Raw genomic sequence first — 23107 nt, 5'->3', positions numbered from 1 at the left:
TCTTGTGATTGTTGAGCCTCTTTGAAAACGTCATGAAAAACTCTTCAAAGCCTAATTTAGAAATATTTAAAATGACGATCACTTTTGGAAACCATCATCAACACCCTGATCGAGGAGTATTCGATCTCCGTCACCGCGATGACAACGAGCAAAAAGTCTGCAATGAATAACTCTCTGATTTTATCTGAATGATCATCATTGTATGATTACAAAATTCATGACAGAGGTCGCCACTAATGATCTTCATGATGAATGTCCTTCACCAATGATTTTACAATCCTGGGAAGCTATCCACATATTTAATCTTAAAATCTGGGAAAGAATTCACAATTTGAATCTTATAATCAGGGAAGGAGTCCACAATCTTCCACTTGCCAACAGAGTCTGGAAAAGAGTCTACAAGTTTAACCTTGAGATCAGGAAATGAATCAACCACTTGGGAATGAACATTGATTCAAATAATTATGAGTGTTGAACATTTGGTAGCATGTTTCATCATTTCCCATTACGATCATTTTCATTCGTGTGTAAAACAACAAAATATAAATTATTGAATAATAATTCGAACAAAGGAAGCATTATGATGGTATACACCAATTCGAACAAAAGGAATGTAACAACAACTTTTTTCACACACTTCTTAAGAGTGAATTAAATCCACCACCTACCTTGAACCTTGTAATCAGGGAAGGAATCTACAAATTTAATCTTTCCGTAAATCTTTTTCAATTGATCTTGTGAGGGTTTGCCCATGTTGATTTTTTTCTTTATTGTTGAACTTGGTTATTGATAGGACAAGCGAGAATTTCAAATTGAAACGAAGGAACATGAACTCTGGAAGGAGCACTCACTCTCCTCTCTATCAACGGATGCCAAACGGCAATGTGTTTCAACACAAATTGCTTGCATTAGGTGTTGAAAGAGTTGGCGAATATCAAAGCAACTTCCAACTTGTGCCAGAGATTTTTGACTGTACAAGACCAGTACAGTACTTTGGGAAACACGTTCATTTATGGATGGTGAAACGCCACATGTCATTTGACTTCACTTTTAGTGGATTTCAGTTAATGTGTCAAATGATTGAAATCATGTCATATTTATTTAAGGAAACGTGAACGTGATCATGTTTTTATAGTCTTTGTAAAGTCAAATCGTATCGAAAATCAAAATTATTTATTTCCTGTCAAATGCAACCATTCCCACTTCAAAAAAAACAAAATCAAATCTGCTGCAACCATGACACAAGAAAATAGACCTCTTACTCTCAAACAAAATGAAGATATTACCAATCAAGTCCTCGTGAGATGTCATTTGAAAAACTGCAACATCACAAGCTCACATCTTATGGACTGCACCCTTGAAAATTGCATCCTCTATGGAGGAAATCACATCAGTTGTGTGATAGATCATGCTAGCATATCTAACGCAAATCTCAACAAGTGCATTTTGAAAAACAGAACAAGTATTCAATCTAGCAATTGCATTTGCTGTCGAATGGAGCAATGTCAAATCTCTGCTTCTTATTTTGTTTCTTGCAACTTGATGGATGGATGCATCATCTTACACACTGGCAATGCTGTCTCATGCTATTTTTCTCCAAATTGTGTGATTAGCGGCACCGGACAAAACATTAGCCCTAGTCCGGAACCCAATCAGCTCTGAACCTGTAATTTTACATCCAATTATCCAAAATAGTAGTGAGCAAATTGTAAAACCAGGTAATAAATAGAACATGTAAGCCAGTACATAGATTGCAATTTATAAACGTGATAGAACATGTTTATTTCTTGCAGAGCAACTTGTCATACATTTATTGTGTGAATTTAACATTTAATCTTTGGATGAGGAAGCTCTGTTCTTGAAGAGAGGATGAACGGTTGGGGCTGCACCCTTACTTTTCTTTTTCTTGGACGAGCCACTGCCTGTATCAAAGGTTTGATAAACAACACCTTGTCCTCCTGAAAGTTGTGCTAGAGAGCTTGGTTGTTGAGCGCTTTCATCTTCCACTGAAATTTTTTCTTCCTGACCTCTTGCATCGTCTGCTTTTTTCACAACAGCAAGCATTTCCAGTTCATCTTTTTTGGTTGTCATGTGACTTAAAGACAATCCTAATTCACTTGCACCTTGCTCATAGTACTTTTGGATGTCTGGCAAAACCCTGAAGCTGTAACCTTGGTTGATTAAGAATTGTTGTCTCTTGGTTGAGTAGTACATTTCTTGTGTATCTTGAGAGACCAATGTGTAAAAGTAGGCTTGTTGATTTTTCAACCCGCCTCCCTTTGGACGCAAAATACGTCCAAGACGTTGTGCTTCTTGTCTTCTACTACCAAAGTGAGAGGAAATTTGAATGATAACAGTTGCTTCTGGAATGTCAATAGCTGTGTCTCCAATCTTACTGATGAAAATAGTGTTAAACTGATTACCTTGTCTGAATTGATTCAACCAATAAACTCGTTCCTGTTGTTTAGTTTGACCATAAATATATGGAACTTTAAGTCTTTCGGCATATTCTTGCAATGAAAAAACATTGTCACTAAACACGATAATCTTGTCTCCTTGCTTTTCATGATATCTGATCAAAAATTCACAGGCTCTGAACTTGTTTGGGTTCATCACATAGAAAAGCGTTTTCTTCTTGGCATTTGCAGTTAGATATTCAGCATAGAATTCAGCAGTCATTGGGCACCAAACTTCTACACATTGAACATTAGCAAGGTGACCCTTTTTTTGAAGGTCTAGCCAGTTAGCTTCATACAATTTTGGACCTATCAAAAAGTACAAATCTTCAATTCTAGCATCTTCACGAACAAGGGTGACTGTTAATCCAAGCTTACAATGAGATTTCACTCTGGATACATTTCTGAACATGTTGGCTGGCACAACGTGCACTTCATCCAAGAGTAGTAAACCCCACTCTCTACCTTCAATGTGGTCCATTATTTCTTTTGATTCACCACTTCTCTTTCCTTTATGTGTAAGCATGGTATAAGTTGTAATAATGACCAAAGGCTCATCATCTTTAGGAAGAGGGTCTTTGTCTTGAGATGTGAAAATAATGACACGATTTTCGTCAATGGTACTCCATAATTTAAATTGGTTTTTCCACTGCAAAACACTCACAGAGTTAATGCACAATACAAGTGTTCTCTTTTTAACAGTACAAGCAGCAGTAACTCCGACCAAAGTTTTTCCGGCGCCACATGGTAACACAATAATGCCACTTCTAGCTCTTCCATTGCTGAACATTTTGCTTAAAGATTTTTCTTGATAAGAACGGATGGTGGTTGTAGGTTTAAGATCGATGCTTAATGACTTATTAGTAACATCATTTCTAAAATCATATTCTTCGAGAGTAGGAAGGCCAATTTCGATGCACCTCTTCTTTACGTGTTCAACTTCGTTAGCATTAATCTCAAATTGATAGTATGTTTCCACAACCGAAGAGACGTCAAAATCATCTGTGTCGTCATCTTCATCATCAATTTGATTGACTGCACGAATCATCTCAGTCTGAATTTTTCCTTGAACAGATGAAGTATTTGCAGCCAATGCTTGCTTTTGGAACTTTTCTAACTCTGCTTGCTTTGATCTTGATCTAATAATGAATCTTCCACTCTTGTCAACATTTGGAAATTCTGTTCGGTCAGTAGGTATGGCGGCTGAGCTGATAATTGAATCATCATATAATTTTTCCATGGCACTTAAGTGATGCGACTCGATGAAAAAACGATTCTTCTGTAGAACCAGTTTGACATTACCGTATTTTCTTGTCACTTCCTTAATGAAGTTGATTAAAGGGTCTGATAGTTTTACCTTGCTCAGCTTCTCCAAAACTTGAATTATTTGTTCGGTGTTCATACCAATACTAACAGCAGCAAAAAGAGAATATTCAGTCAGAACGTATTCGTGAAGGTTCTCAGGACGAGAAACCGGCTCAGCCACTGCAACTAAAAAATCATAGGCTTGTTGATAGATGGGAGAAAAAGTCTCCATGAAAATATGGAACAATCCATCGGTTCCAGAACAAATCCAAATTGGTCGCAATTTGTGGTCTTCTTTGAGGATGAGATTTGAATGGTCAAACTGAATGTCTTTTCTTTGACTAAATATATCTCGGACAAGCGTTTCTTGTGCCTTCTTTGTGACTTCATTGTCCAAATCATCCAAGATTTGATCACATTTTTGTTTTTTCTTTTTAGCCTCTTTTTCTTCCTTTTTCCTCTTTTTTAATGCAATTTGGTCTTCAATATTTACAGTTTCAATTGGTTTCTCATCTCCGTTGTTGTTATTACTATTACTAGATGAGGGTATCATTTGATGTTGTTGTTGATTCAGTTATGAGTGGTTCCGCTAATAATTACGAATGCTTTCAATACAACTGCGCACCAACGTGTATGTCGAAGAAGTGATGTGCAGGTATTTTTTTGTTTGAAATTAAAATTAACTCAGGCCTCGTAACTTCACTTACTTCACTCCAAGCTTGCAATTTTAAAGCTTTGCATTCTGTTACCACCCTCTCGATATGATTAGGTTATCAATTTCAAATCAAGAGAGTAAGTCTACTGCAACCTGCCAGATCGTCGAAAAATTCAAAATTATTTATAAAAAAATGTCCATAACACTAGAAACAAATTTGGGTCCCGTGAAAATTGAATTGTTTTGCGAGCATTGTCCAAAAACTTGCAAGAATTTCCTAGCTTTATGTGCTTCGGGATATTATGATAATACAATATTTCATCGGAATGTGCCTAGATTCATTATTCAAGGTGGAGATAAAGAAGGAACGGGAAAAGGTGGAACATCGATTTATGGAAAATTCTTTGAAGATGAATTTAGTGAAGAATTGACTCATAATGAACGAGGCATTGTCGGAATGGCCAATCGATCAAAGCCTAACACCAATTCGAGTCAATTCTATATCACGTATGGACCTCAACCACAATTAAATAATCAATGTACAGTATTCGGAAAAGTAATTGACGGATTTAAAGTTTTGGATAAGATGGAATCAATACCGGTTGACAACAAATATAAACCCTTGCAAGACATTAAGATTTTGAGTGTACATATTCATTCTAACCCTATAGCCACGTTTAGTGATATTTCAGATAACGGAGTAATTTCCTCAACCAATAATTAATTTTCACTATTTATTGCACAAATAAGATATTCAATTAATCACTCAATTCCTTACTCCTTCTAAAGAGTTGCTTTTATATGCACTACAGTTTGTTAATGAATCACCCTTTTGTGATATTTAAATACATTCCTTTTATCTCAGTTTTACTTTTCGGTGGCATTATCCCGTTGCTTGTGAACTTTTCCAACAAAAAATGTTGCCACAACAATCTCATCATCACGCTTACCCCCAACATCAACAATCCAACTACAACTTGGCTCCGAGCTATTACCATCATGCTGGATCTGATCAGGCCATGATGATGAATCCACAACAAGAACAACAACAACAGATTAAAGATCAAATGATGAATCAACAATTTCTCGAGCAACAACAGAATTATATGATGGACCAACAAGAAGATTATGCAACTCAGCAACAATTATTTATGCAGGCACAACAAGTCAATCGTGAACAAGTTCCTTTTGCCAATTTACAAATGGAATATGTTCAATATTCGGTGAATGGAAACACCTTCAGCTTACCAAAGCGATATACAATGGACGGAGTCAAGGGTTCTGGTGGATTTGGTTGTGTAGTTTCGGCAGTGGACAATAAAAACAACGAAAGAGTGGCCATCAAGAAAGTATCAAGCTTGTGGGAAAGAGACAGGAATTACCAGAAACGAATATTGAGAGAAATCAAGATTCTAAAACATTTTAGTATTCACCATGCACACAATGTTGTGATACTGAAGGACTTGTTTTTTGATCCCTATCAGCCCGGAAGTATTTACATTGTTACTAACCTGATGGATTTTGATTTGGAAAAGTTGCTATCGAGCAATCAAACATTTAGTGAGCAATCTATTCAGTATTTCCTTCATGAAATTCTCAAAGCTGTAAACATCATGCACAGCAGTAATATTATTCATAGGGATTTAAAGGGTATGTATTTTATTTTGGAATCTCAGATTTATTCATTTTTGGATAATATTAATATAGTATGTTTTGATTGTTTAGATTGCAAATTAAATTTAGGGGATTGAAAATTGTGAGTAGCCAAGCAACATTCTGTTAAATAGAGATTTGGATTTGCAAATTTGTGACTTTGGCTTAAGTAGAGCTATTGGTCAAGATTATCCTGAAGATTCCAAATATGTTGTTACCAGGTGGTATAGAAGTCCTGAAGTGGTAAGTATTCAGCTTGATTAACATTTGTGGAAAAATTCTTAATACCATCATCTATTAATTTATCAAAGATTCTTTATTGGAACAAACTTCATGCAGCTATGGATATGTGGTCAATTGGCTGTATATTCGCTGTAAGTAGAGCACGACAATATTATTTTGAAATTCTTAATCGTTTCGCAACAGGAATTACTTGTAAAACCACTTCACAAGAATGGAAGACCCATCTTATTTCCAGGAAAAGACTTTAAAGATCAACTGGAGTTAATTCTACGACTGATTGGAACACCAAGTAATGAAGAAGTGAGAGGATGTAGTGAGGGAATTAAGTTCCTTAGAACTAGCTTCAAACAACATTACGAAAAGAAAAACTTTTCTCAAGTATTTTCACATGTCACAAATCCCCTCGCTATTGATTTGCTCGAAAGAATGTTGACATGGGACCCTGAAAAGCGAATTACTGTTCAAGATGCCTTGAAACATCCTTACCTGAAAGAAATGTTTGATCCAGATGAATTTAATTTAGATCCATCCTGTAATGAGAACAGCTACTTTTGCAAAGCTAGATTTGATTACCAGTTCAGTGAAGACATCAAAACGGAAGACATTAAGGTTTTAGTAGAAGCAGAAGTTGAAAGTTTCCAGCAATACATTATGCAACAACAACATCAAACACACATGATGGATGATCATCACTAGGTCCATCCTTCCATAAAAGCATTGCCAAAACATATAAAGTGTTCATTCACAATATCTTCTCACAAAAAATGTTCCACAAGCTTTTAACTGCAACTTGTCAAAATCGGTTTTGCAATGCTGTGTCTCTTTTTTCATTCACTTTGTTATCCAATCAGAAGCTTTATCACAACACATGTTCCGTTCAAAGAAAAATGCTTCACTCCATCTTGGACCAAGCGACCAATGTCAAGGAAACGATTCCGAAAATTGAATGCAGCTCTCTCCGAGACCAACCGAAAGTAGTAGCGGAGAGAAAGGATCATATCACATCTTTTCATGGACGAAAATTATCAGATCCGTATTATTGGCTCCGAGAACGAGAAAATAGTGCCGTAAGAAAATTAATAGATAGCGAGAATCAATATCAAAAGGAAAAGATGAAGCCTTTAAAGAATTTACAGGATACCATCTTCAAGGAAATTAAGGACAGAATATTGCAAACTGATGAATCAGTGCCATATGTCTGGAAAGATTACTTGTACTATACAAGGGTGGGTATTCAAAATTATTGTTGAAATCATTCAACGAACATTCATTGAAACCGATGATATCATGAACACGAATCATTCAGACTGAAGACGGAAAAGATTACAAGATTTATTGCAGAAAAGCTCTCGAAGAAGGTAGCAAGGAAGAAATTCTTATTGATTTAAATGAATTATCCAAAGAGCTCGAAACAGACTTTTTAGAGCTTGGAATGTATGAAATTTCGCCTGACCAAAAAATTCTGGCATTCTCAATTGATGTAGATGGTGACGAGTTCTATGATTTGTATTTTAAGGATTTGACAAATGGAAAAATTTATTCGTTCTTTATTAGTAAGGATGAAAATTTAGACACAAGTTTTGAATTTGGAAATGATTCTAGAACTGTTGTATTTGCTGTCTGTGACGAAGCACACAGGCCGTATAGAGTTTACAGAAAAACTCTCGCAATGAATAGTTTTGTGGACAAGCTTGAAGATTGCCAAACAATAAGCGTGAAAGAAGATTGCGAATTGATATTTGAAGAACTTGATGAAAGGTTTTTTGTTTCTGTGTGCAAGACATTATCAGAAGAGTTTATATTTATTGACACCTGTTCCAATAACACATGCGAGTACCATTACATTCGAACAGATGATTTACCCAAAGATAATTTGAGACTCTTTGCTAATAAGAAGAGAAAAGAAGGAGTTGAGTTTTATATTTCTCATCATACTAACCATTTCTATGTTTGGCACAATGACGATGGTTACATTAATTTTAGATTAATGAGAACACCTGTTGAAAATCCTGATTTCAATAATCTTGAAGAAGTTTTACCATATAATCCAGAGTTTTATACAGAGGATCTTGTTTGCTTTAAAGACCATCTAGCATTATTTGGAAGGTCAGAAGGAGTTCCAAAATTGATAATTCTCGACCCTCACAATGTCAACTCACCCAAAGAAGTGGAGTTCAACGAACCTTTCTATGAATTAGAACCTTGTGAAAATTATACTTTTGACAATTCTCGAATTAGGATTGTGTATTCATCATTTATTACTCCAACAACAACTTATGAATATGACATGCAAAACCACGAATTTAACATTCTCAAGCAAGAGGTAGTATTGGGCGACTTCGACCCAAATCAATACATGCAACGAAAAATACTAGTTACAGCAAGAGATGGAGTTAAAATTCCAATTGGGCTTGTTTACAAAAAACGTAACAATTCAGACACGGGAATTGAATTAGATGGGAACAACCCGCTTCTGTTGTATGGATATGGAGCTTATGGTTGTTCTCTTGATGCCTATTTTTCACATGCGATTTTTTCTCTTCTTGATCGAGGATTTGTGTACGCCATTGCAGGAGTGAGGGGTGGATCAGAGAATGGAAGAGGTCATTATCAGGATGGAAAATTATTGAAAAAGAAAAATAGTTTTTATGATTTTATTGATTGTGCTGAATATTTAATTAAGGAAGGTTGGACCAACCCCAACAAACTGGTCATAGAGGGAGGAAGTGCTGGAGGACTCTTGATTGGTGGTGTACTTGCTTTTAATCCTGAATTATTTAGGGCTGCAATTTTGGAGGATCCCTTTGTTGATGTGATTAATTCCCTTTCAGATCCTTCCATTCCATTATCAGTCACAGGTAAGTGTGAAGCTAACAAAACAATTATGTAATAATAATAACAATACACTTTAGAATATGACGAATGGGGTAATCCTCAAAATGAGAAACATTTCGAATACATGTTATCGTATTCACCATATGACAATATGGATAAGGAGGAGAATGTTGAGAAATCGTATCCAGCCATATTGATCGATCATGCATTGAATGATTCACGAGTTCAATATTGGGAAGGTTTAAAGTTTGTCGCCAAGTTGAGATACTTTTATTCAACACCTGAAAGAACTCGTTATTTTCCAACACCTAGTCTTATTCTCTGCAAAACAAACATGAAACAAGGACATGGAGGAGCAAGTCAAAGATATGAAGCATACAAGGAAATTGCCTACAGATATTCTTTTGTGATTAGTCAAGTACAGCAGTAATAGAAATAGTAGTTGAATCAAACCATATATTTCGTAATATATAAAATATCAAGACCGTTGCACCCTAGAATTTGCTGCTCAAATTGTATTGCTTTAGGAATATAGCATTATTGAATGTACGGCAGCGAAATTGAAGACACCTACATGCACAGCAACCCTTATTTGTGATTATTCAACGCAAAGCGAAAATACCAAACTCCTTTCCTGTTTCCGAAAAAACAGATTCCAATTCGACACCCACTTGTTCCTTTTATCGTACATGATGTAATAACGATTCAACTTTTAAAGCATCGCGTACTATACATCTCGCACAAACAACACAAAAAACAATCGTAAAACAAACGACAACATGGTCGAAACAACATCCTCTAACAAGGCAAAACTTCTGATAGGTGCATTGCACTGGCCTCTCTTGATTTGGGCAATCGCTAATGCTTGTGCAGGCTTTGTTGGTATATTTGTCTATGCAGGAATCACCTCCAGCTTTGGTCCTGTCTATGTCATGAATCCATATATTGGCATGTGGTTGTGCATCATGTTGTTCTTCTTCTCCGTTCAAGGAATTTATCATGAAATGAAACCCAACGAGAGCAAATTCAAATCCGTTTTTCTGGTTTCAAATGTGGTCTATTTTGTCGTCATCTTCATTGAGTCTTTCATTATGTTTCTTGGTTATACCATTGCGGGTTATCGATCCGATGCTATCATTTGGACCATTCTCCTATGGATCATTTGTCTTTTGAATGTATGCATTGTTGTATTGAGGTGGTTTGGAAGTTTGTTGTCTATTAATACCAAAAAGAGTTTCATCATCCATGCCATCGATGAACAACATGGTGGTAATACTACCATCTTGTCCGGAGAACAGTCGAATAGTGCTGCCAAACGGGCTGGCCAAGTGATTTGCATTTCTGGAATTGTCCTCAACACTGTGCTTCGAGGTCTATTTATCATTCTGATGGCTCTGTTAGTGAGTGGGGCCATTAATGCAGCATTGATTGTGAATTATCCTCCACAGGGAAAATTCATCACAATTCCTCTGGCGGATGGATCAGGTCGTTCTCAAACCATTCATTACAAATGTGAAGGACCTGTCTCATTGAGTTCACCAGTGTTTTTGGTTGAGGGTGATTTCTCTCATGGTTATGCCGATTATGTTGGAATTCAAAAAGTGTTGACATCACTAAATCGTCGTTCTTGCATTTATGACAAACCTGGTCTTGGTTACTCGGATTATTTGTTTGTCGATCAGAAGAATGAGTCAACGTTTTATCACAACTTTTTGACCGGTATTGGAGAAACAAAACCGTATGTGATGGTAGGATGGGGAGGTGGTGGTCCAATGATTTATCGTTATGCTCTTGAACATCCTGAAATGGTGAAATCATTGGTTTTTCTTGATGTCTTTCCAAATGGCATTGAATTCATCTCTGTGCGAGATTTGAAGAACATGACACAGGCAGAGTATGAAGCATACAGAAAAAGAGACATTACAGGAAGAAAAACCTTGATTAATATTATCAATGCACTTGGAGTTCCATGGGGTTTAATGTCAATTTTCGTTCCATCCAATTCAATGAGCGTCAATGCTCAAGAAATTGCAACATGGATGAGAACTGAGAAAACTTGGATCACACAAACATCCATGATGGACACTATTGGAATACCAGACACTCTTTTCCAAAATGTACTTCCTTCAAACATTAGTGTCAATTTAGTCATATCCAAGCACAATGATTCATGGGTGGAACGAACCAACTATCAATGCAAACAACATGGTGTCAACTCTGAACAATGTCAGTTCCAGAAAGAACTCAATACCTATTATTTCAATGCCCAGAATACCCTTGTTTCAAATCGAAATGGAGGTACCATTACGTATTGCACTTCAGACGATTGCAACCTAGGTTATTATGTTTTCACTAATCCAAATTATACAGCTTCATTGATTCACAGTCTCTATCCAATGTAATGATCCTACTAAGGTAGATAAACTAGGTCAGAAAAATTTCGCTCAGGTATTGGCTTTTCAACCTCTTTGTTTGATCTCCTCTTCTTACAGAGAAATATTTGAGAATTCACTTGAAAGTTCCTGATTCCACCTCGAAATTGAACAAGAACACCTTTTCAAATCAACATTTGAAAAAATGCATTCACAACCACACCACCAAGAACTCGCCTCGTACTGGAAGAGCATCTTGTTACACAGCGAGCGAAAGAAATGGGTCATGTTTTCACATGGAAGCATTGTCATCTTTCTCGATAGACTCGACACTGAAAATCATACATTGATTCAAGACGCTCGTTCCATTATGGCTCAAGATGGTCCTGTCATTGCTGGAACACCTCATATGGAGATTTTTCAACCATTACTGTTGAGAATCCACAATTGGGTTGGCTGGTCACTTCACATAATCCAATGTTGGTGTCTCTAGCAATGGCATCTCAAGAAGAATTCACTTCGGAAGGAAATGATCTCATGATTGGAATGATTTTGAGAGGAAGAAGAGATGAAGACTCGAAAGATTTGCAAGTAGTGGCCTGTAGTGTGGAAGGTTTATTGGAATCAAATAAATAAGGCCACTTGTCAAGTGGTTGTTGGTTTTCAGAAATGTGTTGAAAAGTAAAGGAACACATCCAATATAATATTGATTTATATTGATTAATATTGATTAGGAAGGAACTTTGAAAACATCCAAAAAAATGTCTAACAGTCATCATCATGAACAAATGCTCGAGGAAGCTGCTGCTTCCTTGTTGGAAATTGAAGTGTCCTCTCAAACAAGATCAAACAAAGAGGTTGGTAAAACAACATTCAATCTCTATCCGGGATTGCATGATGATCAGGTCAGGAATCATTATCCTCATGTTACCGATCGTGAAGAAGAAACAACGGTATCATCACCCTCACAAGTGATCTCTAAAATGTCATCATCGCCAACAGTGAGATCAGACCATTCAAAAGACCTACTCGTTTCTGTTGGAGTTGGTGTTTGCGGAGGATATATGAGTGGACATATCGTACGAATTGGATCTCGTATTGTTTTTGCAAGTATTGCTGCACTTCTTTTAGCTGGATCAACTGTCGGAGCACTTCATCGAGAAGCTTTGAAAAAGAAAAAACAACAACAAGGTCATTCATTGGATGAACCCAATAATTTGGAGCAGTATGAAATGATAGCAAAGATGGGAATTGAAGCAGCTAATCATCACATCAAACGCATGAATATTAAGGAAAAGATTTTCGAAAAATGGGAAAAAGTAAGAGAATATACAAAGGATAATTATCCATTAACAAGTTCATTCTTGGTCGGATTCATCCTTGCCATGTTTTAAATATGTTCATAATTTATTTGGAGGGATGGGATGATGTTATAATGGACAGTGTCTTTTCATTGCTCACTCACTTATCAATCCTAAATTTGAAAACTTCCTTTCCATTTTCATCTAATGCTCTAACAAATATGAATTCTTTTTGTACTTCCACAGAGAAGAATCCTAACCATCATGCATGTTGTTAATTATTCCAGAAAACACACTCTCAGAACTGTCAATCAACTATTCACAATAAAAAGATTTAAATCATACAGTGGTGTGGTATCCAGTCACTACACAAAATTGTTGATATATTCACTTACCTTACCTCCAGGTCCAATATAATAATTCAACAAGTTTGCATTATATTTCATTCGTTCGTAAATTTGTCCTCCTGCAGCACCACTCACAACGTATTGAGTTTTTTCTTTTTCATTGGTGATCAATCGGTTCGCTAGCCAACCCAAATAGTGATCATGTCCACACAAATATAATGGGACTTGATATTCTTTAAATAAGGGTTCAAAATTATCAATTAATGGCTGAGAATCATAGTGAGCACTTGATGAATAGACAGGGCTGTGACCCACGACAATACTCCAGGTTGATTCACCTCTTGGCTCATGAGAAGTCAGAGTCTGTTTTAACCAGTTCAATTGATCTGGAATTCTCTTTTTTTGCTCATTCAATGCAGTACTGTTAATGTAAGGATCCCAAAAAAACAATTTATGAAATGGATTGGTATCTGTGAACACTAAACTCAATTCAAATCCACCTAATCTTGATTTCTTTTTCAATTCATAAAAATAGTCCAATATTTTCCACTTCTTACTTAATTTTGTATATTCAATTTCAGCTTGAGGATTTGAACGGTAGTCATGATTACCTAACACCAAATAAAAATCAATATTATTTAAGCTTGGATGTGTGTAAATATCTTCAAATTTGGTTTTAAATTGTTCGTCATTCACAGAAGTCACACCATCCGGATAAATATTATCTCCAGTTCCAATCACAAAGTCACAACCATTGTTTTCTTGACAATAATCACCCATCACCTTGGCAATTTGTTTTTGCATGTCATTTCCTCGCCCGAAATCGCCAATCACAAGAAAATGAAGACAATCGTCGTTTTTAGAATATGGTGGATTCGGAAATATAATTCCTGATTGTCTGTATTGTTTTAACCATCATCAATTTGTAAATCATTATTTGAAATAATTGATCATCATTGTAAAGCCTTACCTGACCCGTTTGGAAAGATATAAAGTCTGAACTGTAATCAATCCGACAAAGATTATACATCCAATCATCACAGTCGCCACACACAGAACGGAAAGTACTTTGGAAGCCTTTCCAGAGAGTTGGTGAGGATCGTCATAGAAAGCTCGGGACAACATTTTTTTGTTAAGAATTTTCATTTCAAAAGCATCAATTTGACAGGGCTGTCAATGGTGATTTGTACATGATTAAATCATTGTTATTTCTCGTTCATTTAATGATTCAAAGAAGATGCCTCCATGTCGAATCTGATACACTTCTTCAGGAGAATAGAGTTTCAATTCCTCAATCAACTTGCCTACAAGGTTCAACACTTGTTGGTGGTTCTTAATACTGTCACTTTTCACAAATTCATAGCCCCAAGGATCGTTTTCAACTGCTCTTAACACAATTTCAAGATTGTCTTGTATGGACATGGGTGCATGATAGAGTAAAACTCCTCTTTGTGAAATTGCTTCCATTGCCACTTGTTCATCTTTTTGGAGTGCATCGGATGCCTCCAAATACGCAAAGGGATTTCTTCGAATGGCCGTCAGCACAATTTCCTTATTGTTTTTGAGATCTTGAGATGCAAAGCTCAATACAGAAAAAGTGCTACTTGATTGAACTACTTGAGAAACGAGGTCGAAATCGTTACGTAAGCGATCAGAGGCATATCCTAAAGCTTGTGGACAGGTTTTACAAGCTTCTTTAACGAGATCAGAAATTGTTTCGAAGTTCAGCACTTGCACAGCGTAGCATTTCTCCATCTAAAGAGGCGACATGCATCATGAATTGAAAATTATTTCTCAATTCTGAATTCTCAGGTGTGAATTGAAAGGATTTAGGATTATCAGCAATGGCAAGTGACATGATTATCGGATCATCCCGAATACGCGGTGAAAAATGTTGAAGACACAAATGCTCTCTTGTCATGGAGTTTATATCGCACCAAGCTAACCATTTAGAATCTTTTTCAATGGCTTTTTTGAGAAAAAATTCATTCTTGATCAATTCATTGAACAAATTTACATTCGATGAAGTAATAGTTTCAACTGCTTTGAGAAGAATATCCATTTGTACGTCTTGATCGTTCCAAATGAAAGGAACATTCACAAGTGAAACGATTTCTCGAAGAGTTGCAAAGGAATCACATGCATGAATGGCTGCTATAATAATCTCTCGATCCTCTCTGAAATGAGCAGTATTCAAATATTTGAAGCAGCGTGCATCCTTTTTCACACAAGCCAAAATCGATTCTTTCTCAAGTAAAGTTTGATCTTGAACAAATTGAAGAGCCATTGGATGATTTCTAATTGCTTTTCTGATCAATGAAAGATCATTTTTAGATCCTACGTATTGTAGCAGCATTCCATCGAAGCTTAATGCTTCACTAGCTACATGGACATTCCTCTTCAAATCATCAGATGCACGAATATAAGTCCGTCCTCGTGTAAAGTGCATAGTTTGCAAAATAAATTCTTGGTTCGATCTAAACTCATCAGAAGCGTATTGAAGAGAGACATCATTATTCATAATGGCCGATAAAACTACATTTTCATCATTTTTCAATTGGTTACTCGCAAATTCCAAAGCAAGTATTAGTTCGAAATGGAATGGCTCTGCAATATTTCACAACAGAGATTCAAAATTGTTATGCACATGTGATGGAAGCTGTCTCGAATAATGGACTGCTTGGAGAAATGAGAGAATTTAAATGAGCGGGTAGGAACTTGAGCACTTGGGGTTCATGCACAATTAATAATTCAAGAAATGAGCTGAAAGAGCTCTTATTAGTCTTGTAGAAGGTGCTATTGTTGTACAATCGCTCCAACTCGGGAGCAATGACGGCAATAACTTGTGAGGTTGTCTTTACAGCTTCAAGGAGAAGGTCCTTGTCCAATCATTCGATCATTTGATCCAAGTGGTCATTGATGAATCAAGATCCTTTTCATTTTGACTTTGGTGTAACTGATGGTGAAAATAACGGAGTGTTTCGAATCGACCAACACAAAATGATTGGATGAACGCCCTCTGTGCTGCTGAGTGTTTGAAACCACAACAGATGCTTCTCATTCTATTTTTTGTTTTAGAGTTTGGATTGGCTTCGAAAATCAAGATGACAGGATTGCCCCATTACACTATAAGATGTCAGTGACTTCTTTGATTGGCTGAAATATGTTTGTGTGAATCATTGCTAACATTGGCTGTAATAATGAATGGTCCAACCTTTTGGTGTTCTTACGGCCAAATCTTGCACCTGCCGACGCTCCATTTTCAATTTGTAATTTCTTCATGCGAAAGACATCTCTGCCTTGTTCAAATCCAACGGGGTCTTATGTCAAGAGTTCTTTAACAGAACTAATCAAATCAAGACTCACGAAATCGTGTTTTTTACAGATTTAAGGCCTGAACTTGACTAATGCCCTCAAACTACAGTTTTGATGATCTATTTCTTGGATCAGAAATGTCGACTTTTGGTGGCGCATGAGGAGCATTTTTGTCATCATCAGGTAGAATTTCAATAGTTATTCCCTCCTCGCTATCAGATGGACTTTTTGTACTCGCAGGTTGTTGTTGCAAATTTTCAGTATCTTTTTTCTCATGTTGTGGATCTTCTGATGAGGGTGACATCTTTTTCAGACCAATCATTTCTGCGAGTGCTTTGAGTTGATCCTGATTCTTGTGGTAAAGGTCAAATAAATTGTCAGTAGAAAGCACAGGAGTACCAAACAGCTTAATTGAATTCAATTTGCAGCTTGTTGTTGATGTTGACTCGCTAGTTCTGTCTGGCGTATGAGCAAGAGTAATTTTAAATTTCATATATTTTAGCTGAACAGGCTTTGTGAAATAAATGACAAAAGGTTTCACACGCTTCAAATCTGTGTTTCTTAATTTTGCCAATTTTCTAAAATTGATTTTCTTTTCATTGGACGAATATGAAATTTCAACTTCTGAAGGCAAGGCTTGACGATTAAAATCTAGTACTACTTTCCGAACGTTACAAACCAAATATAATTCCAATAAGAGAGTAGCACTGCTTTTTTCTTCTTCATGTTTTTGATGAGGTTCTTGTATGAAACCTTCCGATGTTGTTGTGGATGTTGTTGAAGAAGGATTCGTGGTTGTAGTTAAAACCCACGGCTTGGAGTTGTCCAACAAATAGGACACATCCCGAACATTCTTATTGGCTGAAATTTCAAACAATGAGCTTCCCAAAGCAGGAGCACTGATATTGATGATATTTTGTTGAGCATAATTCCACAACTTGGGAACGAGCAATGAATAAAGAGCACTAGAGGAGCTGAGCATGATTTTTTTCTTGTTCCGGAAAACTCGTCAAACTGAATAAGCCTCAGGTAATACGCACACTCATTTCCTTCAAACAGCCTTCGTTAAATTGTTGTTGGGAGGATGTTCAATCCTTGCCTGTTTCTATCTCATTATTTTCAGCAGAGGAATTAACTGAGGTGCTGCTGTGGCCAAGACCACACTCGGGTGCCCGTTGAACTTTTTGCTCGTAATAACAAAAAAAGAATCTTCCAACAGTCATGCCCTTTCATTCCATTTCCTCCTCTTTCACGATTGTGTCCCCAGCAGCATCACTCAACGATTTCAACAATTCAACAACAAATTCCACTTCTCCATATGATGTCTTATTGCAAATCCATCCGATTGGCCTTGGAGTGATATTCACTACCATCAACTGGTTATTTACAACTCTCGGAGCAGCAGCTTGTTTCTTCATGATTTGCTGCTCTAAAACAACAAGTCGATTCTATGATGATTTCCTAGCATTGAGTTTTGGATTAGGAGGTGGTATTATGCTTGCTGCTAGCTTCTTTTCATTGTTAGCTCCAGCTATTGAATTATCCGAGAAGCAATATCCTCAATATATTTCCGTTTTACCAGGTGAGTAGTACTCATTATGATGAGTGAGAATTTAGGTGTTCCGAATACATGGGTGATTCAACAACCTCTTGTTGATTGATTGTACGATGACTCTAATATCATCATTATCATACATCACGACAATGAAACGATCTTACTTTTTGGGATCCATATGGGCAACACGTGTTGAATGGAAATTTCAAAGTATTTGGAGGGTTTACAATCGGAATTGTCTTCTTTCTTGTGTTTGATATTGCTCTTGATTACCTCAATGACTATGTAGAAAAGAAGAAAATTCAGTACGACCGAGAATTACAGAAATTGAAAGAAAACGAATTGAGCACCATTCAGCCCATGTTGTCGCATCAACCTTCATCCACAACAGCATTGACAGAAAATTCTTCATTGGGTTTCCTTCAGCCATCTGATTCTTGTGAGATGATTCTTCCAGCATCATCGTCAAAAGAAGACATTTCTAAGGATAATAAGGCTGATACGAGTGTTGAACTCTCAGAAAAGATCAACACAGAACAGACACAACAACAACAACTACAAAAACAAGAGGATCTATCAGCCCCAGCCATGAACACAGAATCGACGAAAAAAGATTGGAAACGTAAGATGAGTGAACTTTTGATCAAATTTAGACGATCATTCTTGCTTATGTTATCCATGGTAAGGATTCATATTCAAATTTTCTTTTTTTGAATGAATTTTTGTTTGCATCAAGACAATCCATAATTTACCTGAAGGTGTCGTGGTAGGAGTAGCTTTTGGATCTGTGGGATTAGGCAAAACAGGTATTTCTATTTCGAGTGCAGTAAGTTTGAGTATAGGCGTGGGTATCCAGAATATTCCTGAAGGATTGTCTGTGTCGCTTCCTCTGGTTCGAGATGGTGCTGGATTTATCAAATCGTTTCTGATTGGAAGTGCCAGTGCCTTGGTTGAAATTCTTGGTAAGTGTATTCATTCATTGAAATAATTCCTTAAAGAAGAGTATCGATCCAAATGGTTTAGGTGGTTTAATTGGCTCAGGACTTGTCTATTTCAGTGAGAGTATTTTACCGTATGCCTTGTCATTTGCTGCAGCGTGCATGGTCTTTGTTGTTGTAAATGAATTAATTCCGGAAACAATTTCAAAACACGATCATGAGTGTGAGCCAAAATCAGATTTGGTTTCGTCCAAGTTGGAGGAAGGAAAAGGTGGATCTACTTTGTCTCTGGAACCTGTTTCTATTGTGGAGCCTATTCGGAAAAAGAGACCTCGTTTCTACAAGTTGACAAGTAGGATTGGCCTTACTGGATTCTTTTTAGGATTCATTGTCATGATGATTCTAGACTTGATTTTATAAATTATTGTAATATGAACCAACCTTATTCTGTTTTTGATTTCGTTTCACTTGGTGCATGTCTAAATACCATGAGAGTCAACCTTATACAGCCAAAAAGAGGAAACATGATATTATTTGGTGAGGTTATGAGTGTGAACTTTCCATATGACCGTGCATACTTTTTGTAAAAGCTGAACAAAAAAGAGGTCATGTTAGCAATGACGACAAGTACTGTGATAAAGGTTCTCGCTTTCCAGTATTTCGTTGATGACTTTTTCTCAAGTAAAATTAGTCGATCTAAAACAATGAAACCTAGCAGAATGGTTAAATATGAAAAAACAAATGTTGGACCTATGAGGGTAAAGAACAAGGATGAGTCATCAACAACAGTGACTGGATATGAAAATAATAGGGTATGGATTTCCTCAGCATCATTCAAAGGTGATGGATTGAAATAGAAATAGGTCAGATTTATCAATCCTCCAAATCTGTTTCCTAGAGTCAACTCACCAATGAACCAAATACCGTATCTCATGGAAATCGGATGTGCAACTAGGAACAGCAAATCCAATGAAGAGGCAGTACTAAGGAGGTCATAACGTCTGGCTATTATTACAATAGCAATAGCACTCCAGCATGACCAAGTTGTAACAGATCGAAATAAGCTCCTCCAATCCATGCTTAGCACAAGGTATGAAATGTATGAATGTATTCTTTCCAAATTCCACATCGACGTCTCAATACGACAAATGGAATTGTTGAAGGAAAAATGGTGCTCGAGTATTACTTCATGGTTGTAAACAACCCTTATAGAGTGATGAGTAGAATTAGATGGGAGGTTAGAAAATTCAAAGGGAATCCTATATTCGATAGTTTGTGGTGTCACCTTCACAGATTGGTTAAAATCAGACCCATCTATTTGCACAAATAGCTCGATTTCTTCCAAATCTGTAGGGGCGACAATCAGCATTCGAATAAAAGAGCCATATTCAACATGAGGCTCCTTGGTTGAGTAATATCTACAATCTTTTGGGTGTGTGATCAACACACCTGGCTGTTTTTTCAAATGTGATAGCGTAAAATCTTCAAATGAAACTCTGTCATTATCAATAGCTATCATTTTGAAACTTCTCTCTTTCTTAAAGTCAGGTGACTGAATTTCCAAATGGCCACTCATTGGAATCAACTTTCTCATGTCATGAAATACTTTGTGAAGATGGCCACTGAAATACGAGTGAGTGTTGGTAGACTTAAAAAATTCAGTCATTGTTTTCTGTGAAACATTTCCGTCGATCTCAGTAATAGTAATCATGGATGATGGATAATGACCAAAGATCAATGTTTGGTTAATATCATTTCCAGCTCTACCAAGAATATTTTCCAATTTCTCAATTTGACACTTTGGAATAGAAGAAAAAAAGTTAACAGGTCTGTAACTTCCTATACTTGGAGTACTATCCAACAGAGCAAATCTATATGTCCCAAAAGATGATTTAAAATCAAAAGAAAAGAAAGACGTCACGTCTTTCTCAGAACATGCAATTTTGGAAATTTTTGGATTTCTCTTATGTTTTGGGTAATAAAAAAACTTTCCACTTTGAGAATAGCTCAAAAACAATCGGCTCTTCGGGTCTGCCTTATTTTGTGTTCCAAAACTATCATGATTTCCTGGCAAGTCAAATATTCTATCTTCGTTGTGTATTTCTTTTTCAAAAGGATATCTTAGATGAATGCTCTCAGATGATTCAAGTGTCACCTTTTCGAGTAACTTTTTGTTTCCAAGTTGCATACACTCTTGATACATTTCCCATTGCTCTTGTGACTGTCCTGGTACAAAAATATTCATTGTCCTCGTAATCCAATCTTGTTTATCCTTATCAAATGAAATTGGCACAGCATGAGTCAAATCTCCAGTAATAATAACAAATTTAGGTTTGACAAGTGTTGGAAGAATGGTTCCGACCAAGTCTTTCAAATCATGAAATCTTTCCTTTGCTTCCATGTATTGCTTTCCCCCAACACGATATGAACTCCACTCCTCTGTATGAATATCTGTTATTTGAACGAAATGAAAGAAGGCATCGGGATTGAATAATTTTCGTTGGATTGGTTCTCCGTTTAATGGGAAGGACTGAAGAAAATAACAACCAAACACAAGCATCAGAGTGATGATGATGGATATCTTTTTCTGCATATTGTTCCTCGAGAACGAAGAAGAGTAGGCTGATAACGGTAAACGAGCAGCCGAAGGAAAAAACATTTTTCATGAACATGAGCCCTTAAAAAATACCGCAAGATGAACATCAGAATTGACTCTTGCATGCTCCACAGCCTGGAAAGACGTTTGGAAAGAATTGAACAACAAGCGAATTACATTTCAGCTACCCTCAAACAATTAAACGCCAAACTTAATGAATATATACGAAATGAAGAGAACAGAAATTGCGAAGAAAAGGCACGGAAGCCATTAGATCATTCGCATCACTTGTTACAATCTTTACAACATCATCTATGTGACGCAATCACCTTTAGAGAAAATCCATCAGTTGAGAAAACTAACGATCCACCAGTTGAGAAAGATGAGAATACATTATCAACATGGAATCAACCAACTCCATCAAAACAAGAAAAAGAATACAAGCCAAAGAACAAACCTCGCAAAACAAGAAGGACCACACAAGCTAAAAAACAATCATCCACCGACAAAGGCAAGCCAAAAAGAAAAACAAAGCAAAAGAACAAACTTCACGATCATACTAATCATGGACAAAAAGGCAAGATACTATATTTGTATTATGATGATCAGTGCTATCAACAATTCGATAAGAAACGTGTAATGAATGTAAGAACAAGAAAGAAGCATCTCACCTTATACTGGATCCAAGACTGCTCTCCGCCCTTCAACATTATTAATTGTTGTGACTTAGAACTTTGAAGACAATGCTGGTAATCGATACATATCATTATTAACATATCATATCCATCAACACTATATATACCTATTCATGACCTTTTTACAATAATTGACGACTCAACCTTACAAACCAACGAAACCATATGCATTAACAGACAAAACACTGCTTTATTTTTGCCTTCTGTTTGAATCATCGACTCAACCCATGTTAACAGTTGCTCAACACAAGCATGTAATCTGTTAATATTTGATATATCCTGTTAAAAACATTCGACATTCAGAAGTAGTATCTAAACGAAAATGAAGTCCAATGTTGTTTTATGACAAGTATTGAGGCACCGAAGGGCCAATAAACAATATTTAATTTTTTCATGAACACGTGTACGTGTGCAGAGATGGACAACAGGTAATTCAGAAACAGAATTTCCAAAATTTTCCTCATCACGATTGCATCATTTTGTTTGTTGAAAAAGTTAGAATTACATGATGATTAGAGAGAAGCACAAGAAGTCTTTGTTGCCTCTCTCTCTGAGGGAAAGCAATCTTTAATTTTTAACGGTTATTTTCACCGCGCCATTTCAAAATTCAAAAAAAAGAACGTTATCCACTCTCTATTTATTCACAAAATCACTCTTATTCACTCATTCACACACAGCATAAATACACTCACAGCATTATCATGAGAACCTACTCGAGGAAACAAACCAATATTGGGAGGAGAATCTCTTCTGAACTAGCTCTTGATGATAACTCAAACGACTCTCATTTCAAAACCACCATGGATGATGATATTAGCATTTCGGGAGATGATGAACAGCA

At 36.5% G+C, this 23107-nt stretch overlaps 13 protein-coding genes across 13 annotated transcripts; 7 read left to right on the top strand and 6 right to left on the bottom strand.

Moving 5' to 3' along the window:
* Positions 1 to 271: 271 nt before the first annotated feature.
* Positions 272 to 753, bottom strand: FDP41_002130 (uncharacterized protein; the record flags this gene model as incomplete). The annotated part of the gene is made up of 2 exons (XM_044705292.1): positions 272 to 435; positions 669 to 753. 2 exons carry the CDS (start codon positions 751 to 753, stop codon positions 272 to 274), a joined length of 249 nt encoding a protein of 82 aa, XP_044563773.1.
* Positions 754 to 1830: 1077 nt separating this feature from the next.
* On the bottom strand, positions 1831 to 4314 carry FDP41_002129 (uncharacterized protein; the record flags this gene model as incomplete). The annotated part of the gene is made up of 1 exon (XM_044705290.1): positions 1831 to 4314. One exon carries the CDS (start codon positions 4312 to 4314, stop codon positions 1831 to 1833), a length of 2484 nt encoding a protein of 827 aa, XP_044563772.1.
* A 295-nt stretch (positions 4315 to 4609) lies between these two features.
* FDP41_002128 (uncharacterized protein) lies at positions 4610 to 5140 on the top strand (the record flags this gene model as incomplete). Its single annotated transcript, XM_044705289.1, has 1 exon — positions 4610 to 5140. The coding sequence occupies one exon, from the start codon at positions 4610 to 4612 to the stop codon at positions 5138 to 5140; it is 531 nt and encodes a 176-aa protein (XP_044563771.1).
* Positions 5141 to 5333: 193 nt separating this feature from the next.
* On the top strand, positions 5334 to 7008 carry FDP41_002127 (uncharacterized protein; the record flags this gene model as incomplete). The annotated part of the gene is made up of 4 exons (XM_044705288.1): positions 5334 to 6122; positions 6181 to 6312; positions 6381 to 6443; positions 6496 to 7008. The coding sequence occupies 4 exons, from the start codon at positions 5334 to 5336 to the stop codon at positions 7006 to 7008; spliced, it is 1497 nt and encodes a 498-aa protein (XP_044563770.1).
* A 191-nt stretch (positions 7009 to 7199) lies between these two features.
* On the top strand, positions 7200 to 9577 carry FDP41_002126 (uncharacterized protein; the record flags this gene model as incomplete). Its single annotated transcript, XM_044705287.1, has 3 exons — positions 7200 to 7538; positions 7619 to 9170; positions 9225 to 9577. 3 exons carry the CDS (start codon positions 7200 to 7202, stop codon positions 9575 to 9577), a joined length of 2244 nt encoding a protein of 747 aa, XP_044563769.1.
* A 349-nt stretch (positions 9578 to 9926) lies between these two features.
* FDP41_002125 (uncharacterized protein) lies at positions 9927 to 11549 on the top strand (the record flags this gene model as incomplete). The annotated part of the gene is made up of 1 exon (XM_044705286.1): positions 9927 to 11549. The coding sequence occupies one exon, from the start codon at positions 9927 to 9929 to the stop codon at positions 11547 to 11549; it is 1623 nt and encodes a 540-aa protein (XP_044563768.1).
* A 731-nt stretch (positions 11550 to 12280) lies between these two features.
* On the top strand, positions 12281 to 12913 carry FDP41_002124 (uncharacterized protein; the record flags this gene model as incomplete). The annotated part of the gene is made up of 1 exon (XM_044705285.1): positions 12281 to 12913. One exon carries the CDS (start codon positions 12281 to 12283, stop codon positions 12911 to 12913), a length of 633 nt encoding a protein of 210 aa, XP_044563767.1.
* A 67-nt stretch (positions 12914 to 12980) lies between these two features.
* On the bottom strand, positions 12981 to 14292 carry FDP41_002123 (uncharacterized protein; the record flags this gene model as incomplete). Its single annotated transcript, XM_044705284.1, has 3 exons — positions 12981 to 13075; positions 13221 to 14065; positions 14138 to 14292. 3 exons carry the CDS (start codon positions 14290 to 14292, stop codon positions 12981 to 12983), a joined length of 1095 nt encoding a protein of 364 aa, XP_044563766.1.
* Positions 14293 to 14361: 69 nt separating this feature from the next.
* Positions 14362 to 15688, bottom strand: FDP41_002122 (uncharacterized protein; the record flags this gene model as incomplete). Its single annotated transcript, XM_044705283.1, has 2 exons — positions 14362 to 14922; positions 15185 to 15688. The coding sequence occupies 2 exons, from the start codon at positions 15686 to 15688 to the stop codon at positions 14362 to 14364; spliced, it is 1065 nt and encodes a 354-aa protein (XP_044563765.1).
* An 897-nt stretch (positions 15689 to 16585) lies between these two features.
* On the bottom strand, positions 16586 to 17464 carry FDP41_002121 (uncharacterized protein; the record flags this gene model as incomplete). The annotated part of the gene is made up of 1 exon (XM_044705282.1): positions 16586 to 17464. The coding sequence occupies one exon, from the start codon at positions 17462 to 17464 to the stop codon at positions 16586 to 16588; it is 879 nt and encodes a 292-aa protein (XP_044563764.1).
* A 239-nt stretch (positions 17465 to 17703) lies between these two features.
* On the top strand, positions 17704 to 19395 carry FDP41_002120 (uncharacterized protein; the record flags this gene model as incomplete). The annotated part of the gene is made up of 4 exons (XM_044705281.1): positions 17704 to 18064; positions 18249 to 18718; positions 18774 to 18999; positions 19061 to 19395. 4 exons carry the CDS (start codon positions 17704 to 17706, stop codon positions 19393 to 19395), a joined length of 1392 nt encoding a protein of 463 aa, XP_044563763.1.
* Positions 19396 to 19417: 22 nt separating this feature from the next.
* Positions 19418 to 21634, bottom strand: FDP41_002119 (uncharacterized protein; the record flags this gene model as incomplete). The annotated part of the gene is made up of 1 exon (XM_044705279.1): positions 19418 to 21634. The coding sequence occupies one exon, from the start codon at positions 21632 to 21634 to the stop codon at positions 19418 to 19420; it is 2217 nt and encodes a 738-aa protein (XP_044563762.1).
* A 36-nt stretch (positions 21635 to 21670) lies between these two features.
* FDP41_002118 (uncharacterized protein) lies at positions 21671 to 22309 on the top strand (the record flags this gene model as incomplete). Its single annotated transcript, XM_044705278.1, has 1 exon — positions 21671 to 22309. The coding sequence occupies one exon, from the start codon at positions 21671 to 21673 to the stop codon at positions 22307 to 22309; it is 639 nt and encodes a 212-aa protein (XP_044563761.1).
* Positions 22310 to 23107: the final 798 nt, after the last annotated feature.

Source organism: Naegleria fowleri (genome assembly GCF_008403515.1).
Source record: "Naegleria fowleri strain ATCC 30894 chromosome Unknown tig28, whole genome shotgun sequence".
In the NCBI taxonomy this organism is placed as follows: domain Eukaryota; phylum Heterolobosea; class Eutetramitea; order Acrasida; family Naegleriidae; genus Naegleria; species Naegleria fowleri.
The sequence above is the reverse complement of the archived record's forward strand: the minus strand, read 5'-3'. Positions and strand labels throughout refer to the sequence as shown.